We start from the raw sequence: 26,021 nt of genomic DNA, 5'->3' as shown, positions 1-26,021 counted from the left end.
ATTTAGTCATAAGTTGAGAGACAACTGAGACATAGTTCGTACAGACGATCTAGGTCGTCAGACAGTATTACGATAGTGGTAAGGAAGTCCGATTCAGGTCGACAAATATGTATACTCTTATAGTTATTAAGCTCTATAGTAAGAGAGTCTACTAAAGAATAGTATAAGTAGACGTCCCCTATACATAAATTATCTATAGTACGCCTTAGTTTAAGCCGCCGCTATTATTAAGGTAATCTATATCGCTATTAAGTTTATTAAGATACCTATTAGGATATCTATTAGAAAGTATAAGCAAAACCCCTTAATACGATATGGGTTTTGGCGTTAAATATATTGTAATACTAATAGTATTATTATATTAAGAGTTATATATAGGGTAAATAAGCAGTAAAACTTTAATAAAAGTGGATTTTAAAGCCTAAAGGGTATAGATCTCCCTCCTTATAGGCTAGATATACCCCCTTTTTATATAACTAGTCAGTGATGTCACTGGTTAGGTTACTTTATTGGATCGGTTCGGTTATACCAAAATTCAAAGCCTAACCGGTTAGACGATTTTATTGGCTTAATCTGGATCGGTTCTGAAGCTTTAGCGATAACCAGGTAACCAGGAACCAGTAAGGCCTTAGTGGTAAGGATTTGGGTAAGGGCGAATATCACCTAAGGGAGCCAAGCCTCGTCTATTGGCTTAAAATTGCCGTATAGCAACGCCCGAGTTAATCCGTTTGAGGCTTTGTAGATAATCAGATCAATTAAATGTAGTTAATTTAATAGAGTTAATAAAGTTAAGGTGGTTATTCCTAACCGCATTATCCCTATCGCGTCGCCTATATCACGTCGCCCATAACGCGTCGCCTTTATTATTACTACCCTTACTACTGCCCTTATCGCGTTACCCTTATTACTGCCTATATATTGCCCTTATTGTTTTATAATTAATGACTAATCGTCGTTCAACACCGTGCCAAGACTCGCGATAGTAAGTACGACGTTCTAATTTGCTTATTAATCGCTAATATCACTACTAACGTCCTACAAGCTTTATAGGATCTCTATATACTATTTTATTACTTTATACAACTCCTCCGTACCTTCCTTAAGCACCTTTACCGCTTTATATACTATATTACTCCAAAATCTATATATTTTATCCGGTTGATCTGGTTTAACCGGTTACATAACCGGTTAGTAGCCTAAATCCGAATTTTGGATCGGTTTTGGCCTCATTTTTGTAACCTAACCTAACCGCTGACATCACTGTAACTAGTTATACCGATATTAGTAGTAGAGCCTAACAATATCGTTAAAAGTTAGATTATCGTTAGTTATACCAAAAAAGGCTTGATAAGGGCGTGTAGATTGTAATACCAAATATATTATTATATACCCGGTATCGTATTAAGGAGTTTTACCTATAGAGAGGAGCTAGAAGAAACGCTAGGTAAGGAGCTTTATAAATCGTTAAATAGGGGTATAGGTATTCCGCTAGTAATGTCTATTATTTCTTAATAAGATAAAGGAAGTATTTTAGAGTTAATTTAGGGCATAAGATAGAGCGTTATAATAGAGTTATTACTAATAAGAAACTTTGAGTTTATATATAAAGGGCGCCTATGAGCTCTTAGACTCTTAGGGAGAAACACCTCTTAGTATAATATAATTAGGTTAGGACTTTATAAGACTTCATAGAACTAGGGTATAGTAATTTAATTAGCTTAGGAGTTTGCAGGAGTCCACAAGCGTGGTACTGATCCTTAGCGTTACGCCGGGCGCAATTTCTCCCTAGGAGTCTAATTTATAAGATAACGCACAGTAACGTAAGGACCAATTTTGACGGGTTAAGGGATACTCCTGCCGGACTACCGCAGAACCTTGAACTAGCTAGGCGTCGTTAATATTGCAGTTTAATACTAAGAACCCAGAAACGCTATGGAAGGAGATTTATAGAATTTAAAAACCCGAATTTTAATGTAGACGGAATTAAAAACAAGAACCTCTAAAAGGTAGCAGAAATAGAACCTTACCATCCAGTCAAGCAAAGAGAGGCGTCAAGGGTGATTCGTTTCCCTATTGCAACAAAACATGAACTTTCGATGCTTCCCGGGACCTCCAAAAGGGGCTCACTGCAACCAACACAGCCTGGGATTAGTTGTAATTATATCTTTAGGTGCAAGGAAGCACTAATATTTCTCCTCTTAAGCCAGTTAATTCTCCCGAGTCATGACCTATTCCAACTTCACAATACCTGCAGCTGGGATGCATATAGATATGTAACGAATAGAATTATTTGCAACACCTTACATTACAAACATCGCTCAAAAAACCCCGAGAGGCACTTCAGTACTCTCTCTCTCTCTAGCTCCAAGCCTCCGAACGCTAAGACCCAAAACATACAATACAAAAATAAAAAATCACCAATATCTCTTTCCCATCCCCCCTCACGCATCCCCCATATCCCTCAGCGGGACATACCCCACCTCCTCCCTGGCGCGCCTCCGCGCCCTCACGGCCTCGGCGACCCAGTCCCGCGCGCGCCTGAAGACGCCCTCCTCGCCCAACCGCCTCTCGGCTTCGCGCTCGGCCTCGGGCACCTCAGCACCGGGATCCAGCACCGCGACGCGCATCCACCTCGGGCGGCGCCACCACTTCAGCGCCAGACTGCTCGCGACCACGCTGACGGAACTGCACGCCATTGCCGCGCCGGCCGCCATCGGATGCAGGCTCAGGCCCCAGGGCAGGAAGAAGCCCATGGCGAAGGGCAGGCCGATGACGTTGTAGAGACACGCCCAGAGCAGGTTGAGCTTGATGCGGCGGAAGATGCTGCGCGAGAGGATGAGGGAGGCCGGCACCGCGAGCAGGTCGGTGCTGCTCATCAGCACGATGCTGGCGGCTTCCATGGCGACGTCGGTGCCGGTCGACAGCGCGATGCCGATGTTGGCCGAGGCGAGCGCCGGCGAGTCGTTGATGCCGTCGCCGACCATGGCGACGACGCGGCCGCGCGATTGTAGTTCGGCGATGATCTCCTTTTTCTCCGAGGGGGTGGCGGACGCGTGCACGTTGGCGGGTGGGATGCCGACTTGGGAGGCGACGACGAGGGCGGAGGAGATGGTGTCGCCGGTGACGATGGAAGCGGAGATGCCGAGGCGGGAGAGCGCGAGGATGGCAGCGCGCGCTGAGGGCTTGAGCGTGTCGGAGAGGGAGAGGCAGCCTGTGTAGGTGGTACCGATGGCAGTGTGGATTGTTGTGGTGCCGGCGGAGCGGGATTGCGGCGAGGGGCGTGGGCGAGCAGTGCCGGAGGGTGTGATTGGGACTTCTTCGAAGGACGGCGGGATCGTGATGCCCTCTGAGCGGAGGTATAGAGCGTTGCCAATGAGTACGCGATAGCGTCTTCGCTCGGGTGAGATGGCAGCTTCAACGTTGGCAGCGATGCCTTTGCCGACGACGGCATCAAAATCGCCTACACTTCCATCGAGAGCACCTTCGGGACCGAGTCCGAGATGGTCTTTGGCGGCGAGGACGATGGCTTTGGCGATGGGGTGCTCACTGCCCATTTCAGCAAGGCCAATCAGAGTCCACCATAGCCGGGCTTTCTTCTCATCTTCGTCCCAGCCTCCTTGCAAATCTGCCTTTGAAACACTCATCTTGCCCATAGTCAAGGTGCCGGTCTTGTCCAGAACGACATGGTTGATCTTGGTGGCAGTCTCTAGAGCAGCACCGCCTTTGACGAGAATGCCTTGCTCAGCGCCAACACCAGTGCCAACCATGACTGCAGTCGGTGTGCTAAGACCAAGCGCACAGGGACAGGCGAAGACGATAACCGAAATACAGAGCTTTACGCAAACCATCAGCTTGCCGCCACTGGCATGATTCAAAAACACCTGTGGGGGAGAAGGAAGAACATGGCTGAGGACCATCCAGGAGACAAAAGTTGCTAGACCGAGAGTAATGATAATAGGAACGAAATATCCAGCAACAGTATCAGCCAACCGCTGAATCGGCGCTCGGCTTGTCTGAGCTTCCTGAACCAGGCGTACGATCTGGCTGAGCTGAGTATCGCGGCCAGCCCGTGTGACGACGAAATCAACCCGGCCAGCACCGTTGACCGTCCCGGCCATGAGGAGGTGTCCTTTTTCCTTAAAGATTGGCATAGCCTCGCCAGTGACCATGCTTTCATCGACGTAGCTTTCACCGCGCGTGACAGTGCCATCTGCAGGAATCTTATCTCCAGGCTTAAGAATGACCACGTCTCCCACCTCGATGAGTTCTGTAGCAATGACTTTCTCCTCCGCGGCATTACCATTCATGTCTTTGCTGTCGTCTTTTTCTTGTGAAACGGGGATATCCCACCCTTCCGCTGCTTTTGCTGCGGCAATGGGATCTGCGTAGATAGTAGCCATTGAAGGTGCTAACGACATGAGCCGCGAGAGAGCCTTAGATGTCTGGCCTTTAGCCCTGTTCTCTAGATATCTGCCAAGGGTTATGAAGGTGATGAGCATAGTGCTAGTGTCAAACACTGTAGCTGGTCTAGAATGCGGAGGAGTGACTATAGATACGAGCATGGCTGTAACGCTAAAGAAGAATGCTGCGGATGTGCCTAGAACGACTAGGACGTCCATAGTAGGAGAACCATGGCTAAGTGATTTGAATGCTGAAATGTAGAATCGTTTCCCAATGCCGAACTGAACAGGGATAGTGAGGAAAAGGCAGACAACATCGCCGAGCCAAATACCAGGCGCTAGGCAAATGCTGCCATAGTCGAGGAATGGAAGAAACATAGGGAATATCATGCTGGTGAGGAACACCGGTAGGGCAAACATAGCAGAAACTTTGAATGAGCGACGCCATTCTTGAATCTCTTTGGTCTTTGCAAGAGAATCCAACTGCGCGTTGTTGTCGTCCGAGTCGGCGACGAGTGCATTGTATCCCGCCGCTTCGATGGCTTCGACTAGCACACGTAAGCCAACATTTGAGGGCTTATGTGTGATCGAGGCACGAGAAGTGCTGAAGTTCACTGTCGCGGTGATAACGCCTGGGATTGCACAGAGAGAAGATTCGAGCTCTGAAGAAGCTTTGGTATCCATTAATCCATAGACTTTGAGGTGGGCTGTAGCGTTTGACGTTGACGCCTGGGCGCTGCTATCAGTTGATGACAGAACTTTGGCATCGAAACCTCGGTCTTCGATGGTCTCGACGATTTGATCTTCTGTAATTTTGGTTGGGTCATGAACAATAACGGCCCGTTCTGCAAGCAAGCTGATGTTGAACTGCAAAATCCCATCAGCCCCTTTGAAGCCACCTTCGATCGCAGACGTGCAAGCTCCGCACGTCATGCCTTCCACCGCAACGGTTGTGGTGAGGATTTTCCGCTTATCACGACTTCGCTGTGACCTCTTCTTCGTGGGCATGGCAGCTTTTGTTTCCATGACTTTCGCATCGAACCCAGTATCTTCAATTATCTCCGCTATCCGCTCTGGCGAGATAATTTTGACATCGTGTTCGAGGACCGCTCGTTCCGATAATAATGATATGCTGAAAGCCTTGATGCCAGACACATCCTTGAACGCCCCTTCTACCGCAGAAGTACATGCGCCGCAAGTCATTCCTCCGACAGAGACAGTTGTAGTAGATATCGATGAATCTTGCTCCGCCTCCTCCTCTTCGTCTTCAGAATCGCTCAAGAAATGATCCTCCACAGCAGGCGCTGCGGCTGGCAGATCCGAAGACAATACCTCTGCGTCGAAACCTCGATCTTCTATTATCTCCTTGACTTTCTCTGCTGGCAGTTTTACAGGATCGTGTTGTACAACTGCTCGCTTCATATCCAAATTAATAGACACATTGCCCACGCCGTCGACTCCTTGAAACCCGGTTTCTATCGCTGATGTGCAAGCTCCGCAGGTCATCCCCTCAACCTTGAGGGTTGTTGTGGCCATGTGTGCAGTTGGCGCACTCTTTGACGGTTGCGGTGGGGCGGTTCGCGACAGGGATTTGTCGACATCGCGAGTCGATACTGGTAGGTATGACGGTGCCATGATGTGAAGATGGCTGTGGTAAAGGACCGATGGGTATCAGCCCTGAGAGGGCTACTTCTGCGATTCTGGCCAGGTTGAAGTGATAATGCGGCGGAGGGTCTATTGGGGAGATGCAGGTCGGGCTGCACGAAGGGAATAAAGGGAATGGGGTGACGTAAGATGACTATACTGAATGACGGGAATATTAGGTGAGAAGTGTACAGATTTACAAGAAGGTCAGCTTCTAGCACGCGATTGATAATTAAGGTAATATGCAAGCCACAAAGTAAGCCACGAAGCCACTTCGGGGAACCGATAAAGCCGGAGTGAGGGCGATGCCGCTAGAGCCGAGAATGGAATAAGCAGACTCGCCTGGGCTTCAGCTGAATGCCAAATACGGCAAAAACAAGAATACGGGAATACGAGAATGAGAATAATCGTAGCAGAGAACGAATATGAAAAAAATCATGGCATGAAGCCCGAAGATATGGATTTCCAAGGCCGTCAAGCTTTGTGTTTTGCCTTGGCCCTGCTCTCCAAGACGAAACTGGAGGTGTCGGAATGGTAGGCGATGAGACGGCCGCAGTGTGATTACCCTCCACGACTCCTACTCGAGACATCCACCTGCCTACACCTCAGCCCCTCATACGCGAACTTTATCCCTTAGTATCGCCCTAGTCTACCGCGATAACTGGGGTCTTTGCCCCGAAGGCATCCATAGCCATCCACTCGTGTGGCATTTCTTAATCACCGCTTAATTTGTGATTGGCCAGTGTGCTCTCCCCAGCACGGAGACCGATGTTTGAGGCCATCGAACCCACAGATAGTGCGGGACAGACCTCGAACGACCTCCTTTCACGATTCCGTGGCAGCATCCCTAGGGCGCTTGCGGAGAGGAGGGGCGTGATTGATTCAGTCATTACTCGGTAATAGATAGATACTTTGGAGGACTTTGGGTGCTCCTCGCCATCGAGTAAGCAGTTCGTATAGGCTTCGGAAGATCTGTCCAAGGAGACTTTTTACTATTTTCTGAATTTCGCAAGACTATGGAAGCTTGCCTAGAACTGCCATTTCAGGAAGGTTCAAAACTCGAGAGCATCCGGGGCTCCTTCGGGGTCCAAGAAAGCTTGTGATCTAATCAGATCTGGGCGAGATCGCCAAGCATGAAGCTTCACTGTTGACTGAAATCCATCCTCCGCACACTACCTCCACCAATTCTCCCAATAACCCTAATTCAAAACGAGACCAGCACCCACAGCCCAGCATGGAGCAGACCCGCGCCCTCAACGCGCTCGAACCTTTCCTAGCCCTCTCCAAATCCGCAAACTCACCCCGCGCCGCCGCCGACCTGGTCACCCAAGCTACCTCCGCCCCGCACACCTATGTCTTCGCCGAGCTCCTCCAGACACCAAACATCCAAGCCCTGAGGCAGTCTTCCGAATACGCCCCCTACCTCACCCTGCTCGAGATATTCTCCTGGGGAACATGGGCGGACTACAAAAGTAGGCAGCCGGCTCCCGCACCCAACCTCACTCCCACCACAACATACAACATGAAAAAACATATAGTAGCTCAGACTAACACATCTCGAACAGCGAACCCCTCACTCCCGCAACTCAGCCCCGCCCAGCACCAAAAACTACTCCTCCTCTCCCTCCTCCCCCTCGCCCACTCCCACTCCACCCTCACCTACTCGCACCTGATGACCGCGCTCTCCCTCCCCTCCTCCCGCGCGCTGGAAGACCTCCTCACAACCGCCATCTACTCGTCCCTCCTCACCGCGACCCTCGACCCGGCCCACAGCATCGTGAACGTGGCCTCGATCGCCCCGCTCCGCGACCTCGCACCCGGCAGCCTGCCCGCCATGNAAGCGACGCTGTTTGCATGGAGCCAGCGGTGCGAGGGCGCGCTGGCGGATCTGGACGCGCAGATGGCGGCGGTGCGCGCCGCGGCGGTGCGGCGCGAGCGGGAGCGGCGCCGGCGCGACCGCGGGCTCGAGGCCGCCATGGCTGCGCTGGAGGACAAGGGCGGCGCGCCGAAGCGGGGCGCCGTGTTCGGGGATGAGGGCCAGGGCGCTGACGCCATGGAGATTGATCAGGAGGGCGTCGGCAGGTGGGTGCGGAATGCGAAGAGGGGGTCTGGGCTTGCGGGGCTGGGGGGGCGGAGGCTCTGAGTCGTTGTTGCTGTTGCCGTTGCCGTTGTTGGCTGGGGAGAGGGCCGGGGAGGGTGTGGGTGGACTGCGTTGTGGCGGCTAGCTAACGCTCGTGAAAGGCTCAACCTTAGTGCCTTCCTCGCCCTCTAGTTTCCTGGTGTTTCAGGTGGAGTTGGTACCGTCTGGTGGCTTCTAGCAGGCTTTTTTTCGAAATGGGGTGTTTGGGGGGTCCCGGCATTGATGTCGACACTGCGTTATTGTAGGTATGTCGCTAGGGGGGATGATTCGACGCATTGTCATGAGCAGCACGCCCATTCAAACCGCATTAGCATAAATAGACACGGCAGTCTTAGAGGGAATGAAAGTAATGATTGTCTATTCGGAACTCTACGACAGTGGCTTTATAAAGTGATTTAATATGCTCTTCTTTTGAAACTTCTTCGAAGTTGGAACAAGGTCTCTTCAAATTGTCATGACGGCAGGTAAGGCCTTGCAGGAGAATGCTATTCTTGTTAGTACAGACAATCTGATAACAAGTACGAACTAACAGCAAAGGTCTATACTTATTGTAATATATCTACTAACACGAACCAACCTTATACGGGCAAACACCGCACAGCATCTCGTGCAGCACTCATAGAACGCACACAGTCGAAAATCTGTATATTGTTGCCAGATGCAAAATCTATTAGACGCTTTTTCGTCTGCCAGTGACTATCTACAACATCATTGGGGGAAACCAAAGCACACGCTCAGAGAGAGAAAAGGCACAGCAAATCATACGGGTATTACTCCACAGCGGCAATATGCCTGTTCCCCCCGTAAACTCCCAGTCCGATCTGATATCTCATCGAGTTCGAGTAACGCCAGTAGAATGTTAATGTTCAAAATGTGTCAATGCGGGCTAAAACCAGATGCAGTGACGAATAGCAAGGGTGGAATAAGCCAAATAAGCCGCAGACGTAACGAGGAGAAAGGAGCACAAAATATGCTTTCGTTAAAGGTGAAGGGAGCCCAATTTGGAAGGAGGGGGATCAAGAGGCTGGACCGATGGACGGGTTTGGAGGCATGGGCGGTGCGTCAAGCGATGCCATAGCACTCGCCAGTGCCGGTCGCAGCGAGCGCGGTGCAGCAGCCCCCGATGCCTGGATGCCCAGCTCCTGTCTCCCCAGCGCCTCTCTCTCCTGAGCCTCTTTCAGGAACTGCTCCCACTCCGGGTCCATGACGACGCTGACACCCTGCTCCCGCATCGCCGCCGCCTGGATGAGCCGCTGGTTCAGTTCGAACCCAACGCTCTCCACCTCCTCATCGCTCTCCTCGTCTTCCTCTGCCATCTCCGAGTCCATCGCCTCCTCCGCGGGCCGCACCTCCTCGATCTCAACCTCGATGTCCGTCTTCACGTTGATGCCTTTGTTCCGCGTCGTCCTGCCGCGTCGATCAACCCACTCTCCGATCTCCAGGCCCGTCGTATCCCGCACCTTGACCCCTTCGTCCCTCTCGTACCGCTCGCGTGCCCACAGCGTCCCTTCCCAGCGGCAGAAGCCTGCAATCTCCGATTCGGTAAGGCCTAGAGCATCGAAGGCCTGGAAAAGGCGAGCATGGTGTGGGAAGCGGCCTAGGCGCTTGCGGTGGGGGGTGTGTGAGTAGTTGAGGCCCGGGTAGCGTGCTTCAATGGTGTCGAGGGAGCCGTAGAAGGTGGCAGTCTCGATGCGGACTTCGCCGACTAGGTTTTTGGAGAGGTGTGCGGAGAAGGAGGCGGGATCGTCAGGGCGAGGGTGCGGGAAGAGCTGATTGTACACCAGAACGGATATGGGTTGTTTACGGTGCATCGTGGGCCAACCAGGGAGAAGTCAGGTATAGTTTGTAGGAGGGTTTCGTTTTCAAGCGGACGTCGCTGGGTGGAGGTTCAGGACTAAATAGGTGAGATGATCAGGCACCGTTTGTGAGGCAGAGGTGTTGTTGAATTGAGCTTGTGGGGCGCTGGAAAGGACCTGAAGTGGCGTATTGGCTTAGGTGCCGTTCCTGATCGAGAGAAAAGGAATGAACGTGACTCCGAATCTGATTCACGCGTCACACAGCCAAGCTCTGTCACACGTAGCCTTGTCGCTCTCTTCTTTAAGAAGTGGGTTCTGATTCGTTGGCGGAGACGCTTTGCACTTGACTCTTTAAAAAGGGAGCGAGGAGGAATAGCTGGTGAGCGTGATTCAGCGGGAATTTGCGGTGGCCTGGGGCTACAGTAAATTCGTCTCAGAGCAAAGACCTCCGGAACACCTTCCTAACTCGGGGAGAATATTTCGATTACTGCGTTGGGCCTTCCCCTGTGGTAACGACGATGGGCTAAGCTCAGCAGCCAGCGTGCACGTAACCGTCTCGGGCCCGGCGGAGAGGCGGGAAGGGCGGTGGTATCGGGATGAATGAAGTGACGGGCGTGAAGGAGGATTCAGTCAGTCTGGAGAGTCTGCAGAGTCAGGAGGAAACTCGCTCGGACGGCACAAAAAAGGAAGGGGGAAATGAAGCAGCATGTTCAGGTACACCGCCTGTACTTTATAATCGGTTGTCCCATGGTCCAGCAGCCAGCAGATATGATCCTCCTGCCAGCAAGGGCCAGGGCCGGTAGAGAATGCGCCGGGGACGATAGTTACGGGCTAGGCTCGTCGCCTCGAAACCTATTTCTTGCCTGCAGCCGCTTACCATTGAGGTCCGCTCACGCCCGCCTTTCAAGGGTTGACTTGGGGCCGATCCACTGGTCTTTATTGCCGCATGGCATGGCAGCTCCAACGCCTATCACAGCGGACGCAAACAAGCCGAAGCCCACCGTCCGACGCAGGAAAGCAAATTCGGCGGCTGCCGTGAGGTGGTGGTGTGCAAGCTGTCAATTCAAGGCCCATCTGACCCTGCCGGACAAAATGCTTGACCCCGCTGAGTGGCTACCAATTTTTCCGCTCTCTCCTAGAGGCAAATGGTCCCCGGCATCACCGCCGTGGTTGGCGGTAGTCCGCCCACGGCACCAGCGACCTCGAGGGGCTACCAAACTGGTCAGCAGCGGGATGGTCAAATCCAACCACACCAAATCTGCCCAGGGTCATGCTGTTTTTCCATGCAGACTGTAAGCCAAGATCGTTTCGAAGCCACTGACACACCGCACGACCGAGCATTCTCTGAGCACCCGTCGAGCAGGAACCGTGTGTGTTTTGCATCAGCCCCCGTTGACCGGCCCATGTTGCGGGATCTGGCTCGTGAAAGAACGAATGGATTGAAGCACATGACTTGGCGTCGTCGCGTTCTTTGAGGGCCCTTCTCTCAAGACCACCACGTCCTAAAATCTCCAACGCCACCTACATACCTACACAACCGCTGCGGGCCATGTCGACGTTCAAGGGCGTTGTCACAGGTAAGCATGTTTCATAATCATCCCTCTTTCCAGCCTACGCCGTATTATTCCTCACCCAGTGGTCCTGCAGAATTCCCCCAAATCAGGATTGATTATTTTCGAGTAATTTCCGGCCAAAAGCCTCCACTAGCCTGCTTCCTAAGCCATGTTCACTCTGACCATCTTCTTGGGTTGGAATCCCTGAAGTCACCGTTCATTTACTGTTCACCTGCAACGCGGGAGGTGAGTCGATTGGTCACGTTAGTCTGCATATATTTCCGTGCACCACGGTTTCTATCCTTCCATCGTGGCTCGAATCATAGCTGGCTCTTGTTTCGCGTTTCCTGTCAATGTGTAAATTGTTATCTTGTGGCCATGTCTTGACGATTTTAGATCCTGTTGCGTCTCGAAAGGTACCCCCATCGCATGAACTTTGCGAAAGGCATTCTCGAATCACGTAAACAAACATACAAGCACTTGCAAACACTTCTCAAAACATTGCCACTAGAAACACCAACCGTCATCGAGCTGTCCCCAGGCAATGAAATTCGCGTCACCCTTTTCGCTGCCAATCATTGTGCGGGAGCTGTCATGTTCCTTATCCAGGGCGATGGCAAAGCAATCCTGTACACCGGCGACATCCGATCCGAAACATGGTGGGTAAACTCGTTGGTCCAGAACCCAGTGCTTATACCATACACACTTGGTCCTCGCCGACTTGACTGCATATATCTTGACACCACCTTTGCAACTAAATCTGAGCCATATCGAGAATTTCCATCAAAATCTGAAGGCGTGAGAGAGCTCCTTGAGAAAGTAGAGAAGTATCCAAAAGACACGCTATTTTATTTCCAAGCCTGGACATTCGGATACGAAAACGTGTGGATCGCACTCTCTGCATTTCTTGAAAGTACTATTCATTTGGATCAGTACCGGTGGGGAATTTACAAATCCCTCTCTGCACGAGAAAATTTTCTTCAGTCCCAAGAAGCACCGCCACTGTGCGGTTTTCACTGTGGCAACCACTACAGTGAGGGTTGCTTAACTGGAAACCCTCATGTCAGACTTCACAGCTGTGAACGTGGAACTTCGTGCCCGGTAATTGAAGAGAACCCACAGGTGGTGAGTATTATTCCAATCGTGACACGCCTAAGTAATGGCGTCGAAATTGGTGAATTAGGTGCAGGAGGCGGGAATGGAGATTTGAATCAAATCCACGAGCTTGAAATCAACGACCCCAATGCTGTAGGCCAGTTAATGCAACTTTGTGCTGCGAAGCTAGAGGATCCCGAGTTGCTTTCCAAGATCTTCTTTTTCTTGTCGTCTGCAACGGACGAAACTAAGAATAGAATTTTGCTGGACACAAGCACAAAAGGCGATGATCCTCATGACGACACTTCGCTTCTTGGAGACATCCCACTGCAGGAACTCGTCGCTATACTGGCAAGGGTCGCGACCACAACACCGTCTTCGGCTGGCTCTGAGGTGCAATTATCTAATACTGGCACTGCGCTAGACAAAATTGATGGTCCACTTCCGAAATCCATAACATTTCCTTACTCACGTCACTCTTCATACAGTGAACTTTGCAGTCTCGTCCGAGCTTTCCGTCCTCGGGATATTTATCCTTGCACCGTGGACCCAATCAATTGGACGTCCGCACTCAGCATACGCGCTCTGTTTGGCCATCTCTGCTCTGCCGATTTGTTTGCTCATGATGCCGAGATGACGGATATGCTGGATGAACGCAGAGAAAGGATGAGAGCTGATAAGCGCCAGCGACCGGAAGACACCCAGACAACGGAAGATGAAGAGACACAACACAGCGCTGCTGTGAGAAATGAAAGTTTGGCAGAGCACGAAAATAGCTCTACCATGTTCTTCACGCCACCTGTAGTGGCAGAGAGACCGTCGAATGGGAGTGCTCCTCGTGGCAACTCAACACTTAAACCACCTGTAGCCAGCGAAGCTATAGGCCTCGGCATCTCTATCATTAATGATACTGCTTCAGCTCGAGCAGCTTTTCGTCCACCAGCTCCTAAAAAAACAACCTATCCACCTTGCCCTCGCTTATCCACTCCAGAAAACGTCATAACGATCTCTTCAGACTCCTCCACCAATACTAGCCATTCCAGTATTTCTGCCTCGGTCCTCTCACCCATCTCACCTCCTCACCGGAAAGCTCAAGTGAAGTCCCCAGTGCAACCCCCAGCACAGCCCCCTGAAACCCGGTCCCACAAAATTCGCAAGCTGGCATACAACGCCGCGCTAGGCTTGAATGGATTGAGCTGGCCAGATTTTGGAGGACTAGTGAGTGCGGGGAACAACCATTCAAAGAAAGAGGCGGAATTATGAGATATAAATTAGGCAGCGGGCCTAAACATTCGATAGGCCAAAAAAAAAGCCAAGAAGGAATGGCTGTTGGGAAACTAGCAATGATACCCCTGACCATATCGGCATTACTACTTTAACTTCGTCTCGGAGGTTTGATATTTTTTCGTTTAAGTTTTTCGTTCCGATACCATGGTTCCATGCTTGCTTAGCCCTGCTGCTAAGAGCCAGGAAGATCCCCGCTGTCCCTTTGGGAAGGACACATCATTAAAAATAACATCGACGCCATTCATTATCGCACGCCGATATATACACAGTACGCCCGATTGTCGATATTATTTAACTCCTAGTAGCCCTTATCACTTCCAATACCCCAAAGTCATTCAAACACCCTCATTCCATGGTTCTGCTTCAGTCCATCTAAATGGACTCTTCGTGGCACCCCACGCTAGTGTTTCTAAGCTCTGATAGACTAAGTGTTCTCAAGCTTCGTGATTGAACTGCCGAATTCGGTTGGGCGGCAACCATTTCCGAAATGGCCGCCCTAAATTATGGGACGCGAAATAATGTCGAAAGTTAATATTACCCCATGTGCCGTTGATAGAGGCTTACGTACTACGAGCCATTTATGCGGGTCCTGCCCCGTACCATTCAGGTTCTGCACAAGTCTCTGAAGTCCTTCGCAACCGAACATACCGAAAAACCTACCTAGTTTTTAATTAAGCATTTGAAGCCATTTATGAAGGCACAACTAGGCTGCCAAATTTGAACACAGGCATCAATAGCGTATGAGACAGCTTGGAATTTCATAGCACATCACTTACGTTGGAGTGCTAGGCTCCGATGACGGAGCTCATGATTATCATGCGTGAGAAATGTGACCCTCTATTCCCGGAATATATACGGTATGCAATCGATATTAACACCGCCTAACTTATACACCATTTCCTTCAACCTCCTAGCTGTTAAATACAATTTCGCCGATAAACGAACCCCCTTACCCCCCCATCATGATACGTAGAGGGTATTCAGATGTGGAAGATGTCAAGAGTCGTTTCGTGCCGGTTCCCAAAATCAAAGAAACGCCGTTACGCTGGTACCGTTGCGGTTCATGCATGTGTGGTTGGAACTTTGAAGAGAAGAGAGAATGCTGCGCGTCACACTATGTTCCCGTGTCTTGCACCATCGCTATGCAAATTGAAGAAGGAAATAACGCCTCTGATGAGGGAGAATGAAAATGCATGCAGAGAGAAAAGAAAAGAAAACCAGAAGGTCGAATCACCTTGCGTTGAAATTAAAAATGCTAGTAGGATTTTATAAAATGCGTGAGCTATCTCAATAGCTCTTGTATTTCTAGGAACATCGTTAGCAAATAAATCCTACGAAAGGGAACGCACAGGTGGCGGGGAGGCTTACATCCTCTATCTTCCTTCTGCTCTGTGAATCCAACGCATTGCTCACGCCAAACAATGCGTTGCTCACAGCTTTGGTTGCGCCAAGGGCAGGTTTGAGAATCACGGTCGGTGCTCGGCGAATGACAGCCTTTGCTGCCCCCCCTGCACTTCCGCTCTCCATTACTTCACCCGGAATAGCGATAACGGCATCACGAGCGGTTAGCAAGTCTCGCTCAAGATGGCGTGCCGCACCCCGGAGACCTGCCATAACACCGATTGGTTGATTTGCATAATGTGAGATGGCTCTAGGTTCGTCGAGAGCACTGGGCGAGCTAGAAGGGTCGAGGTCTTCCCATGAATCAGCTGATGAGAGACCCGCAGACGCTGATTGTGGAGACAAGAAAGCTTCTGCGCCCTCTAGAACGGTCTGGGTGCCAATGGCGAGCTTGGCACCAAAGCGAGCCAGTTCCGAAGTAGTAGTCTTAGCGAACGCGAGAGCTCCTTTCTGGACGCTGCGAACGATACGGCCGTCCTTTTTGTACTCGCGCATCGGGACGACGACAAGGTCGCGGACACCGCTGCCTACGTTGACAATTGAGCGGATAGGCGCAAGACCAGCGAGCACGCCGGGAAGCTGGTTATTTTTCACGTCAGGCATCCAAACGTCATTGAGGGTTTGGTGCAATTTGTCGAAACTAGTAACGCCGTAGAGGATAGCATGGCGGAGCATTATGTCGGCACCATCTAGAATGAAGAAGTTCATGAATTCCGTTGTGTGGCCGGATCGGAGGCCGGCATAGTCCACCTTTTTGGGCTTGTAGTCTAGTTTTATTTGGACAGTATTCACCTCAACGCGCTGAAGGAAAGGCTGGTCAGCTTTGCTAGTGCTTGGTGCAACGGAGTCATCCTTGAACTCGAAGAATCGCGTGATAAAGTCGAGTGCATCCTGGTCAACGTGAAGTCGGAGAGGAAGGACAGTAACCTATTTATGTTAATGAGTACATAAAATAGCCGATTAAAACATGCTTACCTTCAAGACCAGTTCAGAAGCAGCCAGATCACGAACAGGTTTTACAGTTAGGAGCTCCAGATTTATCATTGACCGACCCATTTCGCGTTGGGTTGGGTCAAGAAGAGAAGTGGCGAATTTCTTCCAGGTTGAAGTCGGGACGTGGTCGAAGATCTCAAAGTCGTGAACGCGGAGATTGACTGAGCTTAACGTCTCGCCAGATTCAGGAGGGAATACCACAATATCGGCAGCGACTCCTCGTAATTCGAAGGTAATCTTGTGGTGCCTGCTCCGCTCAAGCTTGAGTTTTCGGCGCTTCGACTTTGGCGTCCTCTGCCGTACTGTCGAGCGAGATGCGGTTGTTGTGGCGTAGCTACCAGTCTCGCTGACAAGGTCATCCACATCATGATTAATCTTCTTTGAGAGAGCCCCCTTTTCTTCATTCACCGGGATGCTGATCCATACAGAATTGAAAAGGAAATCTTCTTCGATGACAACATTTTCTTCGTCGTCATCTCCAGACACTGTCCTCTTCTGTCGTCGTTCTTCAGCTCTATTTTCCACATCCTGCACTGCCTGTGCGATTACACCTCGAGTCTTCGGCCAGTCAAATCCATCAAATAGGTTCCAAATGACATTCGTGTCGCGTACACGGATTTTTAGGGGACTGTCAGTCACTTTGAATTCATTCGACAACGTGTATTGGTTTTTGGTAGAATCCCATTTATGAGCAGTGCCTTTGATTTCTGAGTCCGTGCCAAAATAATTGTCATCAAAATCAAACTCTTGTTCACCTTCGGCAACTTCATATTGCTCTTGGAAGCTCTCTAAGAGGCCTCTTTCGCCTCGCCGTCGAGTTATAGGAGGGCTTGCCAAATGATGGAGGTCATCTTCTCCAAGCATGCCATCACCAATATCCTCTTCAGTGGGTATTGATTCAGGATTGTAGAAACTTCCAACATATTCAAGATTCCTCGGGACCTCATCATCCATGCGGTCGGCATCATCCATAGTAAACGTACCATCTTCAGCCTCATCGTGAACAGTGGCGAAGGCATCTCCAGAAAACGAATCCATCATTTCTTGTAGTGGAACAATTGTCCGATACTGTTCAGCCGTGCTTGGCGGCATTGGCGGTTTCAATCCGTTCAAGATACCGATTAGTGTTTGTGTGGAATCGGCGCAGGTTTCTAGTATGATCAAGTCGTCTTTGAACTCAACTTCCACAATTTGCGGCTGGCCATTTCTGTTGCCTGTCATACCCACAGATATCTTTGCTGAAGAGATTGTGCTGACAGATATGAATCCGCTTCGGCATAAATCTGTAACTTGTCGGCTACCAAGCGCAGAGGCGTGAGTAGGAGTCGACGAAGGGTCAGTAGGATCATCGATGCGATCTATATCGTCTATTATTAGTACGGAGGCTTTCCTTATATCCAGAGTAGCTGAAAGTTCTTGGCTTTTGGATAATGCACCACTGAACCGGGTATTTGTCAGAACAAAGAGCCCTTTGGAAGGCAATTTTCTCGGATTCAAACCAAGGGCACAGTCACGAAGAAGTAAGTCGACTTGCAGTGGCTTAAAGGGTGCAGCGGACGAGCTACCAGACTCGGATGATTGCCCGCTCAGTACTTTCGGAGAAGAAGGACCTGTAATAGTCGCCACAGAAGAAGCTATACCCGAAACAAGGTCTTCAGTTGTCCCATTATCTACGAGGCCGAGAACAGCCATGATGGTTGAAACTCGATATTCAAAACAGACGTTGAACAATTTCGCCTTGATCGTAGGCTCCATCTCGTCACCAATCATCCTTGCCATAATCATGGGTAATTGATCCAGTGGTCGCAGCTCGATGACTTCGTCGATTAAGGTCTCTTCCCCATGGTTTAATAAGATTTTGCCGATTTCCATCGCGAAAAGTGGTGGCAAGCCCACATGCGCAAATTGGGACGCTTGACAAGATAGGTTAATATAGCCGATTCGCTCGTTGACCATGACTCTACCATCAAAGCGTTTGACCTCGGCGAGAGTGAGGATACCTGGGCGATCATCCTCAGGAAGATACTTGGTGACAGTAGATAATTTAGCCATTTCGTTTCCAAGATCCTGGAAAAGCTTCATGCGATCAATATCGGATACATTTATACTCGCACTTGCAATTGTTACTCGAAGAACAGATCCCTTTTGTCGCTGCCGAAGAAGAGTATCAATCAGGATGTCGCTGTCATTTTCGTACTTGTCCTTCGAAGGTGTGATTATCGAAAGCAGTCTAGTCAAATCTACCTCTTCTGGGGTGAAAAGAAACCTGATGTTGAAATCTTTAAGTTCTGTGACCAACGCGGGATTGCCTCGTGGAAAATCAACATACGGTCCAGTAACTCGAACTTCCGAAATGTGTATGCCCACATTGCTTTCACGCAGGATCATCTTGACAGCACTCGTCTTAACATGCACGGCGCAGCTCTTCCCTCTCAGCAAGAACGAGACTTCACCACATCTCAGGTCGACCTTAGGTGAGGCGGGAGAGCTCGACGGAACAGGCTCCGGGATGCGGTCAAAGTGAACTCCTCGAGGACGCTGTTGTACTTCCGTTGGGGTGCTCTGTACTGTATTATTGGAAGTTATTGAGTTTCCTAGCTCCAATACTCCACTAAATCCTCCAAAAGAACTCAATGCATCCTCCAGCATTTGCACGTCGAAGAGGAGCTTTAAAGGACGGGTGAAGATACGGAGTCTGCGTTCTGATGCTTGCTGGTAGTCGATTTGCACATCATGATCTAAAATTTCCCGAGTGTCTCGAACAGATCGCCTGAGTCCTACACCTGTGTCGAAGGATATGATATCCTGATCCAAACAGCCAAATGTAAATTTTCCTATCTGTAGCCTAGCCACAACATCATTTGCTTTAGTCCTAGCAGTAAGCTGTAGATTTTTGATATCGGTCTTCAGAATTGTGTCACTTGGATTTTCCTCAAGTCTGAAAAGGGTTCGAGCATGAGGACCATCCGGTAGAGACTCCGTCACCAACCGCTCGATCCAAGCAAATGCAATATGCTTGATGGAGAGCTGAAGAGAACTTTCCGAGCTGGAACTAGGTAAATCTTTCGGATCGTGAACTGGCATTTTCTCATCTGGAGTATTAAACATGAACAACAGCCGCTGTACCATCTGGAACATCATCCGGCCAGCAGAAAAATCAATGTGCCCATGTATTGTGCCTATTTCCAATTCTATCCCTAGATCAGAGGATTGCTTAGGAGCGCGGGCACCGGGTGCAACTTCATTCTGAATAGCTTTTGAAGCTAGATTCCGTTTAAAGGCTTCTGCCGTATTGGAGCCTTTCTGTCGCCTCGTTGCGGTTGACTCAGCATAAAAAGAAAATGAACCCGGCATATCTTGGAAAACGGATTCATCACCAAGGTCCATGGTAGGTTGGAGGCTCTCTCGTAGATGTTCAGTAGTATGGCTGAGGTCGGGTTGAGCGATTGAGTCAGGATCCGATAGGTTGAAAGGAAACCAAACACTAATTTTATCAATACTCAAAAATGGTTTGGAGATTTTGGTATTGTCAGAATACGTGCTGCCAGGGGGACCTGGTAGCGGTACGTGAAAGGTTTCATTTCCTATTGTCGCAGGAGTAGTTCGACTTGGAAGTGAACCAGGGATATTCGTTGACTTAGCGCTCGCTCGGCTACCTGGTCGTGGCGTTTCGCATCCGTCCTCAGCTTCTATAACGCTTTCAAAAACAGTCGAAGCTTCCATTGCAGGAGGTAAGGATTCTGGTGCATGAGGCGCTGTGCCCTCGCTAGAAACCGAAACAGAGTCCCATCCGCCGGGGATGACCATATGCCGGCTCGCTTCAGAAGGTGCAGCACTCATAGCGCTCATATACATGCTTTCAGCTTCGTCGTGTGTAAAGAGCTTCGACTGCGCCAAGTCTTCGATCAGCGGCGACGAACTGGAGCTGCTGTTCGAATCTCTACGTGTTTCAATAGTAGCATGTTTGGCGGCATCCAAATTGTCAGTAGAGGTTGAGCTTATGGTGGATGGATTTGGCTGCGACCTCGACGTTTCGCTAAATTGATGGAGTTCGAGGGCTGTGGCGCCTTGAGTGGTGCTTTGAAAGTCAGGCACTGTCGCAGAGAGAGGTCGGTTCGGAATACGTGGGATGGTTTCCTCGGGCCTTAAAGTGGCACCTTCACTTGTCTTATCCACCGGAGGATCTGGCGAAGGACGCAACTCCTCAGCTCCATCATATCTGGATTCCAACAAGCCATTCTCCACTACATAATCCAAGAGACCTTCGTCATCAAACAAACTGTTCTCACCATACTCAGCTAGGTGGGTAGAATGATACGATCGGTGTTGCATATCCGCGCCTTCATGGTTAGCGCTTTGATCCCTTGTCTCCTCTTCCTCTTCGTAAGCGGCATCTGCGAACCTATCTTCATCGACAGTGAGAATAGATGATTCCAAGGGCTCATTTTCTTCATGAATTCGTTTGGATTGAGACAGGAAGCTAAGCGGAACATCTTCGTGACCTTCCGTAACGGGCTCGGGTTCAGGATCGGGCTCGGGTTCGGGTTCGGGTTCGGGCTCCCCAACAGAGCGGTGCGAATCTTCACGATGCCTTGATGACACTCCGCTCATGGAAGAATCACTATAACTTTTGTGGCTATTGGACACATCAGAGCGGATGTCGACAGGCGATGAGGATCTTGAAACTCTTGACAAGGAGGCAAAGCTCTCCGGATCTGAAATGAGTCGAGCACAAATATTTTCCATGAACATTCGACGCTTCCCATTTCTGGATGTGGGTTCGACGTCTTGGGAACGCCCGTCTTGTGTCGTTATGTTTATCTCAGGATTTCCAGATGTCAAACCGTCTACAGAAACCCGCTCAATATGGAAGTTTACCGAGACGGAGGACGGGTAGTCATCATTGCCAGAAGCGTTGCTTGTTTCTGGAGGCAAGTGGCCGTCAATCTGGACATCGATACGTTTGGCGACGATTTCCATTCTATTCACTGCCCCAATGATGTAGTTCCGTAAAACTGCTGGTAGAGCGAGCCGTGAGCCCATTCCTACTATATTTTCGTCTTCTCCATCCTCGCTAGACATTATGGATTCTTGAAGATATTCTGTTTGATTATTCAGCGCCTCCTCCAGCTCTTTTATCTTCTCGGCGGGTTCTTCCCTTAGGAAAGATTTGGCCAGGTCTTCGGCGGTAGGTAAATGTTCATCATCTTCGGAAGATGAGCTGCCCAATGAGTCCGCCATCGGTGTAGCTTCCCGTTGCTCGTGTCGTGAACGTGCCCGAACGCCAGCATGTTTATCAGTGCCTGAATCACTAACATCCCGTGTGTCTGTAGATATTTTTGCGCGTATTTGGACACCTTCGATTTCAATGACTATTCGGGGGTTCACTGATTCCCACGCAAGTGTGACTCGGAGGAAGGATACGCGAGCTTTTGAAAGATGAAGTTCTGGGGGAAGGTTTAGATGCAGGAGCGATATCAATCTCTACACAGTTATAATCAGCAGAGAGTTAAACAGGTGGTTTTGACATAAGGCTTGCCTTGACACGTAACCCAACATCCCGTATCTCCAAGGTCGTCTTCTTGCCCACGGCAAGATCGACGAAGTCAGAAGGGTCTTTATCCAAGATGTCAACATGATGAAGAGCAGACAGAAGTATCTTCTTGCCGATGGAGGAGGATATGGAGAGGAGGAACGCCATGGTGGAAGGTGAGTTCACCGAGGGGGAGGTGGACTACGGTTGCGAGGACGAGGAATCCATAGGCAGTACCGTTCTAGGTTTCTGATATGCTGTGAAGGTGCTGATATGTCAAACAGAAAGTTAGGTTAGATATGAATGTCCTGGCCTGCCAAGAAGTTTTTGCCTTCACCAAGAGGAAGTCTGAATGTACTGTATTAACAAAATGCTGAATTGCGAAGGGATGGAGGCTTGCGATGGTGCAGGCAGTCGATGTGGCATCCAGCCACTCGTAGACAACAGGGTCACGGGGGTGAGGTGGATAGTAGCCGTTTGTCGGGATGAATGATGATGCTCAGGTCCCCAGCTGTCCCGCGCTGGCTCACGGCTCAGAAGGTAGGGCGAGCGGGTAAAGTGCGGCAGACAAACAACTACCAATCACCCCGCCGTCAAAGCTTCTCGTTTGGCGGGGCGAGAGGAAGCAGAAGGTCAAGGAGGTAAGCAAAAGAGATCTACTCGAGTGGCCTATTTATAAGGTTGACTCATCCCTTGATAATCCTTCCTTCCCTTTCCTGCTATTCTTCTTTCCTTCGTCTTCATTCTCCATTCTATATTCTAACTTGCCTCTGCAATCAAGTTCCAAAAATGACTCGGCAGTCAACTGAAGATGATGACGCATGTGAGCAAGCCGAAGGCGTTCCACGTCTTGAGGACCAGTTTATCCAGAAATATCTTCTTGGGAGAGACTCTCTCGTCGCACAAGAAAAGAAGCAAAGAAGCGGTTGGTGACAAGTGCAATAAGGCAAACTAGAGATGACGGTCTGACAATATTCAGACCGTGTCTTCCGTGAGAACCTTTCCCCAGTGGCGGCTGAGGCATGCGCCATCACCGACCAAATACGCTTCGAGGAGCAGCAGACTCTCTGGACCAAAGAATACGAGGACAGTCTAGCTAAACAAGAAGGAGATATCTTTCCCGGGATGATGTTTTCACTCGCAAAAGGTCGAATGGAGAAGAGCAAGCTATGGCAGATAATCCGACGCATGCCCAAAGGAGCACTCCTCCATTGCCATCTTGAAGCAATGGTAGATTTGGACTGGGCTCTTGACGAAGCCTTCGCGACCGAAGGAATTCATATTACAAGTCCTCAAAACCTCTCCACTGCGAACGCTCGCCTAAAGGCTCCCTTCTCCTTCACCTACGCAAAGACTAGAAATGCAGATAACCCATCTATTTGGTCAGAATCTTATCTACCAGACACGCCAATACCACTATCTGTTGCAGCAGAAAGCTTTCCCGAAACTGGGCGCCAAGGCTTCTTAAAATGGGTCAAGTCCCGCTGCACTATAACAGATGAAGAACATCTTAAGCACTATGAAGGACCCAACGAAATCTGGCGCAAATTTCTGTCTACATTCCCAATATTGGGGAGTCTGATTTATTACGAACCAATTTTCCGGAAATTTGTTAGAAGGCTGTGCAAACAACTTCTAGATGATGGAGTGTTTTATGTGGACATGAGGGCAGCTTTCTACACACCGTATAGGAGTTTCGCATGCGAAAACTTTGATGAAGGTTATTTCAACATGCTTAGCGTTCTTGAGGATGAAATAGAAAATTTCAAGGAGTCAGAAGAAGGAAAAGGATTTTGGGGAGCTCGGATGATATGGACGACTGTGAGAGCCTTCGATAAACGCACTATTATCAACGGTGAGCTTCTCAAATGCTTCTTTCGACTTCTCTAATAGCAGTGTCCAACTAATACAATCCAGCCATGAAGCAATGTATTGAGATGAAAAAGGAATATCCGGAACTCATTGCAGGATACGATCTTGTTGGACAAGAGGATATGGGGCGGCCGCTACAAGACCTCATACCGGAGTTGTTTTGGTTTAAAAAGCGATGCATGGAAGAAGGTGTCGATATCCCATTCTTCTTCCATGCTGGCGAAACCCTAGGCGATGGCGATTCGACCGACGAAAACCTCTTCGACGCGATATTGCTTGGTACAAGGCGTATCGGTCATGGCTTCTCCCTATACAAGCATCCGCTGCTCATAGACATGGTCAAAGACAAAAAGATACTCATCGAAAGCTGCCCAGTCTCAAATGAAGTTTTGCGACTCACAGGTTCTATAATGTCACACCCTCTTCCCGCGCTCCTTGCACGAGGTGTTCCAGTCTCACTATGTAACGATGACCCCACAATTTTTGGGCAGGACTTGAATAGCATGTCACACGACTTCTGGCAGGCGCTCCAGGGATGGGAAAACCTAGGTTTGGCTGGACTGGGGTCGCTTGCTGAGAACAGCGTCCGTTGGGCATCATTTGAGGACTATACTGCGAAGGAATGGCTTCAAGACATCAAAGACGGTGCTTTTGGGAAAGGTGTACGTGCTCAGAGGCTGAAAGAATGGATGGCACAGTGGGAGCGGTTCTGTTCTTGGATTGTGACTGAGTATGGTGTTGACGAGAATCTTGAACCTGAAGAATAAACCACGGATATAGGAAAACGTTACATTCAACTGCTAATTGGGGATTTCTGAGAGTCCTTCAACAAGGACCTGGAGTTCACTCGGTTTCTGTAGGTTCGGAAGTAAGGCTCACATCACACTTCGTGAGTCATTCGCAGCCAAACGCGATCAGAGGCCTTTGATAACAACAAACATAAATTTTCAAACAACACCCAATCAAACCAATTCGTTATTGAGGGTAATGACAGAAAAATGACAAAATTTCAGTACAAATGAAGGAAGGAGTTTCCAATTAACAAAAGCGTACCGTGAGAGATCGCCAACCTACTGCCAATTTCCGCAACTCCCTTTTAGACAGTATCATTCCGTGCATCCCACTCTCCCCTCCCCTCCGGCGTTAAGTCCAACAAATTCCAGACTGGGCTTAACAGATCCATACCCCTAATGACATCCTCCGCAAAATGCGGCGTCGTAGTATACAAATGCCTGACCACCCCTTCCTCCCTCGGCTTCCCCTCTTCAACCTCATACCTAAACACGCTCATTCCAGGCCCCTGCTCCAACTCGGGAAACCATGCGGGCCGCTCAACTCCCAGATCCTTGTTAAAGTCGGATCCATAACTGGACAGCAATCTCAAGTTGGCCCATCCCCGCTTCCTCGCCCACCCGCGCAGCTTCTCCAGCGGCGCCTTGGCCACGACGACAAACGTAATGCGCTGCGCAAGATGCTTCGCGACGCCATTCAGCCCGTCCAGGAACATACTGCAGCTGGGGCACGCCTCTTCAGCATTCTCTCGGAGCATCATATGGTACAGAACCAGCGTCTTGCCACCTTCTCCGGCTACTTCTCCCAAACAGATCTTACGGCTAGGGCCATCAAGTGCAAGGTCCGCGGGGCCTTCCTCAAAGACGTATTTGGGGAGGATGGGGCCCGGTGGAAGGGCACGGCGCTGGGCAGCGACGCGCTCGATTTGGTTACGGAGGGCGAACTCCTCATTCAGAAGGGCGCGGCGGGCTTCTATGTATTCGGAGGATGCAGAGGCGGGCCACTTGAGGAAGGCCGGGTCTGGGGTTGGTGGTGATGTGGCTACTTGAGACATTTTGGACCGACCGGCGTCGCGTGGAGTTGGTGATAAAAGGGGAGCCGGTGATGAAGCTCTGTAGAAATCTGAAGGTCTGTTTATGATAGCTCCAAAGTGCTTGGAGATGTATGGTCTTTGGAAAGGGGAAATTGCGAGTGGTTGCTCAGGTAGTTGGACTTGAATTTGATTGAAATGGAGAATTGGAAGTCAATGCTAGTATCGAAGGATTTGAGAGTAATATTGTCCGGCGGATTCAATTTAAATTTATATCTCTTCGTTGCTCTCCTATTCCACAAGGCATCAACTGCTACTACTCACGTGAATGCGCGATAGAATCCCGTTCAGACACGAGACACGAAACACGAAACACGAAATACGACAACCTCGTCCTATGACGTGCATGGCATCGCCCAAACGCGACTGTGAGTCAATGAATGATCAAAAATGACAGAATGTAGGCCAATTGAGAACTACACAGG

The 26,021-nt window shown here is 49.8% G+C and overlaps 7 protein-coding genes across 7 annotated transcripts; 3 read left to right on the top strand and 4 right to left on the bottom strand.

Moving 5' to 3' along the window:
- Positions 1-2,395: 2,395 nt before the first annotated feature.
- Positions 2,396-6,448, bottom strand: K441DRAFT_665667 (copper-transporting ATPase-like protein). The gene has a single exon (XM_067649532.1). It carries the CDS (start codon positions 6,033-6,035, stop codon positions 2,442-2,444), a length of 3,594 nt encoding a protein of 1,197 aa, XP_067500226.1. The 5' UTR covers positions 6,036-6,448; the 3' UTR covers positions 2,396-2,441.
- Positions 6,449-7,226: 778 nt separating this feature from the next.
- Positions 7,227-8,545, top strand: K441DRAFT_665664 (uncharacterized protein). The gene is made up of 2 exons (XM_067649531.1): positions 7,227-7,516; positions 7,610-8,545. The coding sequence occupies exons 1-2, from the start codon at positions 7,279-7,281 to the stop codon at positions 8,185-8,187; spliced, it is 816 nt and encodes a 271-aa protein (XP_067500225.1). The 5' UTR covers positions 7,227-7,278; the 3' UTR covers positions 8,188-8,545.
- A 655-nt stretch (positions 8,546-9,200) lies between these two features.
- K441DRAFT_578096 (uncharacterized protein) lies at positions 9,201-9,995 on the bottom strand (the record flags this gene model as incomplete). Its single annotated transcript, XM_067644280.1, has 1 exon — positions 9,201-9,995. The coding sequence occupies one exon, from the start codon at positions 9,993-9,995 to the stop codon at positions 9,201-9,203; it is 795 nt and encodes a 264-aa protein (XP_067500224.1).
- Positions 9,996-11,332: 1,337 nt separating this feature from the next.
- Positions 11,333-13,891, top strand: K441DRAFT_617316 (uncharacterized protein; the record flags this gene model as incomplete). The annotated part of the gene is made up of 4 exons (XM_067645788.1): positions 11,333-11,557; positions 11,628-11,779; positions 11,930-13,466; positions 13,644-13,891. Exons 1-4 carry the CDS (start codon positions 11,530-11,532, stop codon positions 13,889-13,891), a joined length of 1,965 nt encoding a protein of 654 aa, XP_067500223.1. The 5' UTR covers positions 11,333-11,529.
- An 842-nt stretch (positions 13,892-14,733) lies between these two features.
- K441DRAFT_617313 (uncharacterized protein) lies at positions 14,734-22,267 on the bottom strand. The gene is made up of 4 exons (XM_067645787.1): positions 21,849-22,267; positions 16,292-21,793; positions 15,284-16,243; positions 14,734-15,220 (listed from the first exon to the last, which is right to left on the bottom strand). Exons 1-4 carry the CDS (start codon positions 22,008-22,010, stop codon positions 15,203-15,205), a joined length of 6,642 nt encoding a protein of 2,213 aa, XP_067500222.1. The 5' UTR covers positions 22,011-22,267; the 3' UTR covers positions 14,734-15,202.
- A 192-nt stretch (positions 22,268-22,459) lies between these two features.
- Positions 22,460-24,646, top strand: K441DRAFT_233537 (Metallo-dependent hydrolase). Its single transcript, XM_067640664.1, has 4 exons — positions 22,460-22,483; positions 22,624-22,767; positions 22,822-23,697; positions 23,760-24,646. Exons 2-4 carry the CDS (start codon positions 22,632-22,634, stop codon positions 24,479-24,481), a joined length of 1,734 nt encoding a protein of 577 aa, XP_067500221.1. The 5' UTR covers positions 22,460-22,483; positions 22,624-22,631; the 3' UTR covers positions 24,482-24,646.
- A 164-nt stretch (positions 24,647-24,810) lies between these two features.
- On the bottom strand, positions 24,811-25,560 carry K441DRAFT_680113 (DUF899-domain-containing protein; the record flags this gene model as incomplete). Its single annotated transcript, XM_067651341.1, has 1 exon — positions 24,811-25,560. The coding sequence occupies one exon, from the start codon at positions 25,558-25,560 to the stop codon at positions 24,811-24,813; it is 750 nt and encodes a 249-aa protein (XP_067500220.1).
- Between the last annotated feature and the right edge of the window lie 461 nt (positions 25,561-26,021).

Source organism: Cenococcum geophilum (assembly GCF_001692895.1).
Source record: "Cenococcum geophilum 1.58 unplaced genomic scaffold K441scaffold_45, whole genome shotgun sequence".
NCBI lineage: Eukaryota > Fungi > Ascomycota > Dothideomycetes > Gloniales > Gloniaceae > Cenococcum > Cenococcum geophilum.
Note: the sequence above shows the minus strand (reverse complement) of the source record. Positions and strands in the feature narration are given on the sequence as shown.